Genomic DNA, 11,006 nt, shown 5'->3' on the forward strand with positions numbered 1-11,006 from the left:
TACAGTGAGTTACAATATAAATATATTTTATATGCAATAATACAATGGAAAAAGCAAATTTTTTTAATGAAAAACGTCATTGTCAAACTTGTGAATGTGGGAAAGAAGCATAAAAATCTTATAAAGTGCAGTTAAATGACATTTGTAGAGTATAATAGTTATCTTTTGTATCAATTTATTTTCCTTTTTCCCCAAACAATGGTATAATTGTAAAATTATTATGACTGAAACTTGATAATATATATCCAATTCAATAAATTTGAATGCCAAAGTATTCACTTTTTTTATGTTTTCTTTGTTTATGTTACTAATGCACCAGCATTTGTGTCTTTCATATCTATCGTCTGTTTTTGATCAAGTTAAGATAATGCCATGTTGGATTTTGTATAGTTTGATCAGCTCGTAATCGATGGGCCTTATAACATGGCGTATTAAAGCCATAATGTGTGATTTGCTTCACAGCGGCGCCTTCAATTTTATTAACAGTTAAATATATATTTTAATATTAAAGCCGGGGAGACCCGGTTTTATTTAGAGTTCCCCGATCGAGTGATTGCTAACATGTCCGCGGATGTCAGCTTATGTGTACACACGTCGGTAGCGATGCTCCGTGCAGTATTACATGTAATACGATCGTCGAGCGTAGTACACATATTGTAGGCGCTGGAATGAAATCGCAATTTTCTTCGTTATACCTCATTTTGTTTTGCTCAAAATTAAAAGGTGATAATGTGATCAGTGAAAACAAACATTTAAATAGGAATCTATTCTTTATGCAAATCATTATTGCTTTAATATCAATATATTTTATTTTGAGAATTGCCTTGTGACATCTCGCCAGAAGCGTCACAAATTATTAATTGAAGTCCTATACTTTGTCTACTTAATTATTTAACACCCAAAATATACATCAGACAGATGAACTATGACACTCTTAAGGGGGCTGTAATTTTCTTCGGAAGGGGGAGGGGGCATGAATATACTGGGGGGTCATAGAATTTTTAACCCAAAAATGGGGTGGTTACAATTTTTTTACACCCAAAATATTCTTACGATCAGAATTTTAATGTGCTCCACGCACTTTCTGCACATTAAAGTTTTTGCGCACTCCGTGCCTTAGTTCCAGCAATGAATAATTTGTCGTCAGTCTGTGTACATGCGGAGGGGGTCATAAAAAATTTTGACCCGAGATAGCAGGGTCGTAGAAACATTTAGCCCGCGATAGGGGGGTCATACAAAATTGACTCCGATCACCGACATATTCATGGCCCCCCTGCGAAGAAAATGAAATCCTCCTAACATGGATCTACTTTTTTGGCGTAGTGGGAAAAGCCTAACAATTCCCGGCGATTACGAGGTGATCAAAGTATTGTGGGACGTTCGAATCCCATTTTTTTTTAAGTTTTAATGCATATACCTTTTGCAGAATTGGGTGGGGAAATTTATTAAATGGGCAGGTTATGCTGGGCTCTTTAATTAAGCTAAAAAGGTTAGTTTGGTTCAGAAATAGTATTCATATATATGGTCATTTATAGTGATTACTTGCATTTGGCAGCCATTTTGGACGCCATCATGGAACAAAAAACACTCGGGCCATTTTATATTTTGGGAACATCCTGATTATGTTTTGGGGTCATCTCAGGAACCTAAAGTTGGTTTAGTTCAGTTCTGGGGTTGCAAAGGATGTGCTTCTAGCTCCCCTAGTAAAAAGCACGGCTTTAGTCTGAATTTGGTAACATTAAGAAAAATTAAAAATACTTGATTTAGACAATATCAAATATTACGCGCCCTCGGAAAATACCTCGGCCCAAAACAAAACCCTCCAATTTCACACAATGACCTCAAAATAGATGGTGCGCAGTTATTATTGTCATTCATTACCGTTTTTTGTACAAAATCCTATCTTTCCTTCGTATTATTTGCTGGAAATTTTTCGAATATTTCAATTTATTTAGTCGTCATCCCTCATTAATAATGGGCGAATCCTGACTACATGACCTCATTGGCGTGGATACAGGGCATTTTTGCTATCCATATTTCGGGGCCCCTTGATTAATTGATAAATTTGACCGTTGACTGCGGTACTGTTGATTTTTGCTACAGAAATGTATTTTTACATGAAACTTTATATCGTGACATTATCTGGAGAACAATAGCATATATATTCATGTTGAATATTTGGCTATCGTAATTATGCATGCATGAGCCGGGTTGCCTACGTGTGTGAAATTGGGCGCTCACTCTTGGCGAAGTCTGCCAAGATGCAGATTTTCTGAATGCGTGAACGAGTTGCATCAATCATGATTATTGCACGCCAAGTTTATATTCTCATGTTTACAAGTGGACCTGGATATATTGTATACTTGGATTTAAATGGATGAATAGTTCTACCATTAGGGTTTAAAATCAGAATTTTCTCTTGACCCACCAAAGGCTGACAATTATACCGTACGTACCGGTGTCTGACAGTAAAAACAGAGCTCAAGTTTTCCTTGCACTGCATCTTCAAATCTGTAGGCCCTATTTTTCCATATTGGCCAGCATGCTTATAATTTACTAGATTTCGCGGTTCTCGGGTTGGGCGGTTCTCGTGATAGGCCTATCTCTAATTACCCAACACCCATTCAAACCCTGTCCTGCTACCACATTGGAGGACCCCAAAATAATACTAATGTCCTAACCTTTCAAACTACTACGATATGCGTCGCTCAATCAACTCTGTTTTGTAGCTGTGACGCTTACTTCGGTACCCATAATCTGAAAACCCATCGTTCGCCTCTTTCAAACCCTGTCCTGCTACCACATTGGAGGACCCCAAATACCCGAAATTCAACGCATAAGCGGGTTATACCATAACTGATGATTTTTATGTTAATCCTGTCTTGAAAATAGGCCTATTGGTCCGATGAGATGCACCTGTTAGTCACACTGTAATGTAATGCTTTTCCGATGCGCGTACTATACTCCGCGCACACTCCCGTTGATACTCCGCGATATCGCACGCGAGCACGCGATAGTGCACCAGCGTGAGCGCATAAACGCAGCGAACGCGATAGCGCGGCGGACAGAGGATTTGACGGACGGACACGCCGTAATTAGTATTAAGATATCATCATGATTACCCTGATTACTACGCTTTTTAGCCTGGCTTGAGCATTTTGTTTAAGGCTGGCACTGCTGGCCCAACCCAGCATCATGCCTACCCGGCATCATGAGCGCGAGCATGCAAGTGTCTCTGCACGGCGCGACCGTTTACCGAGCATGCGAGGACCGTTTAAACAAACTTGCAGAATGATCCGAGAAAAATAGAATGGAATGATGCTCTAAAAATGAATTTAAAAAACAGTTCCAGGTTTAAATTACCTAGCCCGAGGTAGCCTACTCACATCGTCACACCTCCGTCACTATGATGACTGACTTTCTATGGTGAGGAACAACAAATGCTAGGCCTAGCTAGCATGCAAAGGCCCCCTGTGCCATGCATGATGTTAATTCGGCTACATGATATTTGTTAGGCCTACCATTTACAAAATGATTGTGAATAAATACCTGAAGAAATTAATTGTTTATATTGTGAGGAACATGGGAAAGAACAACCAGCATGCCCGGCCAGCATAACTATTTATAGGGCCATGATATTTTGAGCTTCACAACTATTTATAGGGCCATGAATGATATTTTGAGCTTCAAATTACCATACAAAATAATAAATAGGCCTATCCAGTAATTTTCTCATCTGGATAATAATAGAAATCAAGATTCAGATTTTGTTAGTGGTTTTAAAGCCGAAAGCCGGACGTGTAATTTATTTTACAAACAAAATATAAGATTTATTTTCCAGTTTTGTCAATAGTCCACCATGCACCATCATGACCATACTGCTGTAATTTTTCCTGGGTTTTTTTTTTGGGGGGGTAAGCCGTGTTCCCTTTCGTCCACATTTGCACTGCACACAGTACGACGATACTCTCGAAGAGAGGAATGTACTCACCGGTAGAAGAAGAAATGTTTCATTTCAAAAATATCTTAATTGGCAATTTTAATGACTAAATTTCCTTCAAGTACACAATAACAAATTTGTATTTTTACACCTTCACTGGGATGTCACGGAGGCTTGGGCCTTAAAATAATTTAATTGTAATATCGTTTGGTTCCTGTTGTTGTTATCTATGCCCGTGGAACGGTGGCATAGATATTGTATTTGTTGTGTTTAGTCTTCGACTTCTTCTTCTCCTCCTTCTCCTTCTTCTCAAGACCAGTTCTTTGCACTCATCTAGCTCAAGAACTAAAGTAGCCTTGGGGCCCATACTTAGTACAATGATGGCCCATGACCCTAGAAACATCCTAGGGTACTCCCGACCCCAGAGGTCAAAGGTCATGGGCTACAGTGGGCAATATGTGTAAAATTTCAAACAGCTCTAGCTCTAGAACTATAGCGCCCTCAGGGTTCATACTTGGTATAATGATGGCCCATGACCATTAGAAGTAACTTATTGTAGCCTCGACCCCAGAGGTCAAAGGTCACAGGCTACAGAGGGCAATATGTGTAATTTTTTTAAACCGCTTTAGCTCAAGAACTGTAGCGCCCTCAGGGTTCATGATTGGTACAAGATTGGCCCATGACCCTTAGATATTTCCTGCAGTAACATCGACCCCAGAGGTCAAAGGTCATGGGCTACAGTGAGCAATATGTGTAAAATTTCAAACAGCTCTAGCTCAAAACCTACAGCGCCCTCAGGGTTCATATTTGGTACAATGATGACCCATGACCCTTGATGTATTCTGTATTAGCCGCATCTCCAGAGGTCAAAGTCTAAAGACTTTAAAAAGCAAAATAGGTACGACCTATTAACACAGTGTAGCGCAATAGGTAGCGTTTTGTTAGCTACCTGTGTTTGCAATGATAACGGCCCGAATCGTACGTGAAGGAAATTGATCACTTGACAAAAATTCCCTTAAAAGGGAATGTGTAGGCATTTTGATATTGGTGCCTTGGACCACCTCAAAAGGCTGTCATTGTGGGACATGGTGTATGGTTGGTTAATGGGTGTTAGGAGGGTTAAGGGTTGTCACGGTTTGTAAGGGGGTGACCAAGGGGGTGGTCACCAGTTTTTTTAGATTTGGCGCCCAGTTGGGCGCTTTTTTAATTTTAAGTGCTATGAGGATGATACTTATATCAATTAAAGCTTATAAAAAGGGCTTCCACATAATGGTCACCAACTTTTGGATTTGGCGCCCAATTGGGCGCTTTTTTATTTAAGGTGCTATGAGGATAATACTTATATCAATTAAAGTTTATAACAAGGGCTTCCACATGGTGGTCACCAACTTTTGATTTGGCGCCCAATTGGGCGCTTTTTTATTTTAGGTGCTATGAGGATGATATTTATATCAATTAAAGTTTATAACAAGGGCTTTCACATGATGGTCACTAACTTTTGCATTTGGCGCCCAATTGGGCGGTTTTTTATTTTAGGTGCTATGATAATGATACTTATATCATTTAAAGCTTATACCAAGGGGTATAAGTTTTCGTTTTGTGAATAGGGGAAGAGAGGGGGGGGGGCTGGGTGTGGTCACGGGCATAGATATTCGTGTTTGGTCAAACACAACTGTGGTTTCTAGTTGCTATTTCTTGTTGTTGTGACTCGTCTATTCTTTTGTTTTTTTCTGGTTTGGGATTCCCCAATTGTATTTGTTTTGAGTCACGTCATACGATGCAATCATAATTATTGAGAGCAATAGATGCCGGGATCGGGAGCAGCTGAGACCTAGACGCAGGTCGTAAAGCTCACTCCGGGAGATCACTCGATCAACGTAACACAGGGACAAACATATTAGGAAAAATTGTTTATATTTATTCAATATTCATTCAAAAGAGGACCCTGTTTTGTTTAGAATGTGTGTGCATATTTAATGGTTTACCTGCTGTGATCGGGGCTGCTTTTATTTATTTTTTTGAAGGTAGTCGCATTCGCAATGATGCCAATTCTTTATTCATGTTCGGGGCCCCAATCACCCTATGTTTTGATTGCTACGTCAGACGCGGAAGTCATTGTTGCGCGTCCGGAGTCAATTGTGAGATATTAATGACCTCGAATTGCGTTCGCGTTTTCACAAATAATCAAATATGATTGGATCACACGCATCATGCATATTCATGAGGTTATGAATGATTGATATAAACTCTGATCAGCTTACATTGAAAACTGAAGTAACTTGTAACTGAAGTATACTATGCTTTTATACTGACTTTGGATTTTGTAAATATTTTATTGTAAATAGTAAAGTAGGAAGCAAGAGTGTGGAAAATATTCAATATTTTCCTCTTATCTCCAATCTTAAGGACCAGGCTAGTAAATTTGAACAAAAGATTACATTTTACTTTTGTTTAATATCATCTTTAACAGAATTTCTTGACTATTCAAGACTAAATTGAATTGGACAATGCTTGCATATTCATTGAATGCTACCCTACATTCTTCCTGCTACTCTTCCTGTATTTGAATGTCTATATCTCTGTATATCTTTTCTCTCTTTCTTGCTTTTGTCACACTCTATCTAACTCTCTCTCTCTCTCTTCCCCAGAACTGTTTCTCATCTTTGGGCATTAGTGTAAAGCAATGTGATAATGCTTGTATTTCTTTATTCTTGATTCTTTCTTCATATTTTGTATATTTCAAATTTGATGTGCTTGAAAATTGCGTACTCGCGACTTTAGCTTTCGCCTTTAGCGAGAAAAGAGTCCAAGAACCACGCTAATTATACTAATGCTAATAAAACTAATTGGCATCATATTGTTTTTGAGAACTGTGTCGTTTGAAACCAAGAAACTTTAATGGGGAATATGATAAGTAAGAGAGTGTGTATTTTTACCAAATTAATCTTGATATTTTATCGCTATTAGATCCATGGGTACAGGATTTTTACTGCCCCCTTCATTAGACAGCTGTTATTTACCATGCATTCGAAAAATGGAAATGGCAACATTTGAAATTGTGCCCCCCCATGTAAAATGTTTTCCTTTTGGGTTATATAAAGGTTATAAAACATTTTCATAACATTCCAAAATACATTTTTTTAAACTTAATCAAAACTTTAATATGTTATGGCAGGACAAACAAGAAAGTTTGTTAGCTTAAAGAGGAAGCCTCACCAGAGCAGTTCTTATGGGGTGCACCAAACCTGCCTGCTTATCAAATTAATCAAGTGACACAGGTGTCTCTGAATTTGACAGTTATTAATTGATGCAATAACATTGAAGCATCAATTAGCACCTGTCAAATTCGGAGATAACCTTGATTGTCACTGATAACTTTGATAACCAAGCAGGTTTGGTTCACCCCAGAACTGCTTTGGTGGGGCTTCCTCTTTAAATAGTGTTCATTTGAATCTTTTCTGCAACATTTTTAATGTTGTGCATAAATTGACTGGAGGCAATGTTTTGATGGAGGTAATCTTACCCCATGGATGTCCCTCCATTGGGCCATTCCATTTAAAATCCACAATCCCCCAGTGGAAACTTTAGCTAAAATTGTCTACAGAGGGAGTATGAGTTTCGAAAAGAATAGACAATTGGGTAACTTCCATTTGAAATACTCCAATTGTGGAAGATATAGCTATGTCCGTAATACAGGGGGAGTATGACTTTCAGAATCAGTAACCCTGACCAATTACATATGAAAAACATACTCCCCCTGTGGAGAGTGGATTTTAAATGGAATAGCCCATTGGTGCTATCACAGACTAAAAAGTAAAGCAATTTGTAACATTTCCATAAAAATAGATAATTTTGTATAATTTTTTTCCAGTGATAAACAAGAGTGGGGGCTGGGCTATAGTGTGTGTGTGTCTCGTCTCAAATTGAGAGTAACGTTATGTTGGAATTAACAGTGGCAGATTCAAATTGGTGTGCTTACGTGGTTGTGTCAACAGTGCACCTTTGTTTCATAACCACTAAGGTATAGGACATTTTTTGTTTTAGCTATAGCCCCCTCTCCAGGAGTATTTCATTATATTTGTACTTGCTCAAGTAGCATTTTGTGCAAATTTTATGACACAATTTGTTGCTGTTCTTTTTTTATGAGCATTTAAGTGCCTAAAACGGCCTAAAATGAAGTTATGGCACCCTTTCCAGCCTTTGCCTAATATTAATCTCCATAGACTTTACATGTGAAATGAAAATGTCCATAAAAAAACGGCAACAAATTGTGTAATCAAAATTTGCACAAAATGCTAATTGAGCAAGTACGTATGCAATGCACTAGTTTTCGTGAGGGGGCTATACGAAATATTTTTTTATGTATTCATGGTCTTTTCAAAAATAAAATGTCCATCTGAAACATAGGTGAGTGTACGGACTAATCGCCATTCTACATGTGTGTATATGCCCCACTGGATTAGGTTAATGTGCGTGATTCGAATCTGCCACTGCGAAATCCAACATGGCGCTACTCTGAGACAAGACAGAATTAACACGTAGTAGTGTTATGAATTAGCTTTGACTTTGGATGTTTTTCTGTGTTTTTCTTTGCAGCCTTTTGATTTTGAAGCAACAGGATCTCAAGTGAAGAAGAAGAAAGCTAAGCCACCTAAGAAGAGAGGACCAAGAATGTCTCGCCAAGAACTATGATGATGATGTGGTAATGAATTCAGGGGCTATCTGTAGACATCAAGTATTATATCACTCATACATAAATTCTAGACAGTTCATTGGTTGATTACCATTTGCCATTTTTACCATCACCCTCTCCGTGTGATAGTCTTTACTATCATAGTGCTCTGTCAGAGTGCGCCGGCGCTAAGCCGTCGCTGACTCTTGACTCGCCGATTTAGTTATGGGGTAGACCCCAAAATGTGAAGTATATCACGGCAAAGCATGGTGTTATGTTGATGAAAAAATGTATTTCCTACCTTAAATAGTATTTTAGTAATAGAATTTATGCATGAGTGATATAAAACAAATATTAACTGTCTTAAATTAGGTGTAATGGTCGAAATATAATCACTGGTGAAAGATGTATTGTTCCATTCCACTGCCGTTCGGCTCGTGGAATGGAACAATCCATCTTTCACCTCGTGATTATATTTCACCATCACACTCATAGACAGTTAATATTTGTATACTGATGTATAAGTGGTCATTGCCACATGGGTCTTATTTTTGTGAATTTTGCTAATAATGGTTCGGTCACAAATTTAACAACACAGAAATATAGGGTCCACAACATAGAAGTTCCCCCTAAATATTTTTGTTAATATATCGAAAAATATTTGATGAAATGCAAATATTTGACTAAATGCAAAGTCATTATGTTCAGTCACAATGGTTCATTATGTAAAAAAGAGACTGTTTTAAAGTGTGCTGAGGCTTGTGGATCAACGTCTAGGCGTTGTGCCTGTGCGTAGTGCACTATAAATCACTGCACTTTTTTTTTTTCAAACTGTTAAAAGTTTCATCTGAGTCCATAGCAGTCAACTCTCAAACAATTACAGTAGGCCAGGTCTATTCATGTGTTTGTTAAAGAAAACCTGACTGCTATGGACTCAGGTGCAATCTTTAAAAATGGCCTTTTTTCTTACACAATAAACCATTGTGAACGAACACAATAATTTGTAATGCTATAAATTGGTCCACATGTATAAAACAAATAGGGCTATACATACTTTTTACATTTCATAAAATATTTTTAACTTATTTTAAAAAAGTATTAGGGAGGGACTGAGCAAGAAATCAGTAATTCTTACTACTGAGTGAGTAATCCGTAGTACTACTTTAGGAGTGAGTAGTCCCTACTACTGATTGAGTACATGTAGTCCCTACTACTGAGTGAGTTGTCCCTATGAGTAGTCCCTACTACTGATCAGTGAGTAGTCCCTACTGCTGAGTGAGTTGTGTCTACTACTGAGTAGTCCCTACTGAGTGAGTCTGAAAGTCTGTACTCTCTCCAAAAAAAAAATATTTTTGGAATTTTTGAAATTGACCATTCCATTCTTGAGCTATGTTGATTTAACCAAAAAAGGCAATTTTCGATCTTTTAGTTCTCAAATAATATAGATATTTCTTGAGAGCACACATTCTTTTAGACTCACCTGTATATGCCTCAACAAGGAGGTACAGCCTTGTTGTCCAGACTTGTTGAGTATTATATCACTCATACATAAATTCTAGACAGTTCATTGGTTGATTACTATTTATCATTTTTACTATCACCCTCTCCGTGTGATAGTCTTTACCATCATGTGCTCTGCCGTCAGAGTGCGCCTGCGCCCAAGCCGCGCTGACTCTTGGACTCGCCGATTTAGTTATGGGGTGGACCCCAAAATGTAAAGTATATCACGGCAAAACAAGGTGTTTTGTTGATGAAAAAATGTATATCCTACCTTAAATAGTATTTTAGTAATAGAATTTATGCATGAGTGATATAAAACAAATATTAACTGTCTTAAATTTGTGTAATGGTCGAAATATAATCACTCGGTGAAAGATGTATTGTTCCATTCCACTCGCCGTTCCGGCTCATGGAATGGAACAATCCATCTTTCACCTCGTGATTATATTTCACCATCACACTCATAGACAGTTAATATTTGTATACTATATAATAATGATGTTAACATTTGAAAGACAGATTTAAATAGAACAAGATAGCCAGAAAGATGTTCTTTTGTCTCGGGGAACACATTCACAGATTTGTATTTGGAGTGTGCTGAATTCTGAAGTGTAGTATGAGAACTTACTAGCACTGGCTCAGTGCCATCTGGGTGTATCATTGGTGTAAGATATTCATGAGTTAGACTAATGTAAAGACTCTATTGAGGAATTGAGCTCAACTCGCAGGCAAGCCAATCAAGACTAAACAATCCCACTTGCTTAGAAATGGTAGCAATTAATGTACTTTTATGAATACCCTCTGTACCATAATACTAGTATTGGCCATATTGCAAGTGATTATTGCAATGAAATATGGTGCTCTTTGTCTACTTCTATCTGTGTCTAAATTGTG

At 37.9% G+C, this 11,006-nt stretch overlaps 1 protein-coding gene across 1 annotated transcript in view; it reads left to right on the forward strand.

The window, feature by feature from the left end:
- The window catches only part of LOC140161062 (coiled-coil domain-containing protein 134-like), an 85,654-nt gene extending 75,406 nt beyond the window's left edge, over nt 1–10,248 (forward strand). The window contains 2 exon segments of the mRNA XM_072184450.1: nt 8,537–8,676; nt 9,124–10,248. Coding sequence (XP_072040551.1) covers nt 8,537–8,632 — 96 coding nt within the window. The 3' untranslated portion in view covers nt 8,633–8,676; nt 9,124–10,248.
- The last annotated feature ends 758 nt before the right edge of the window (nt 10,249–11,006 follow it).

The sequence above is a fragment of the Amphiura filiformis genome, chromosome 9, assembly GCF_039555335.1.
Source record: "Amphiura filiformis chromosome 9, Afil_fr2py, whole genome shotgun sequence".
NCBI classification, from domain to species: Eukaryota; Metazoa; Echinodermata; class Ophiuroidea; order Amphilepidida; family Amphiuridae; genus Amphiura; species Amphiura filiformis.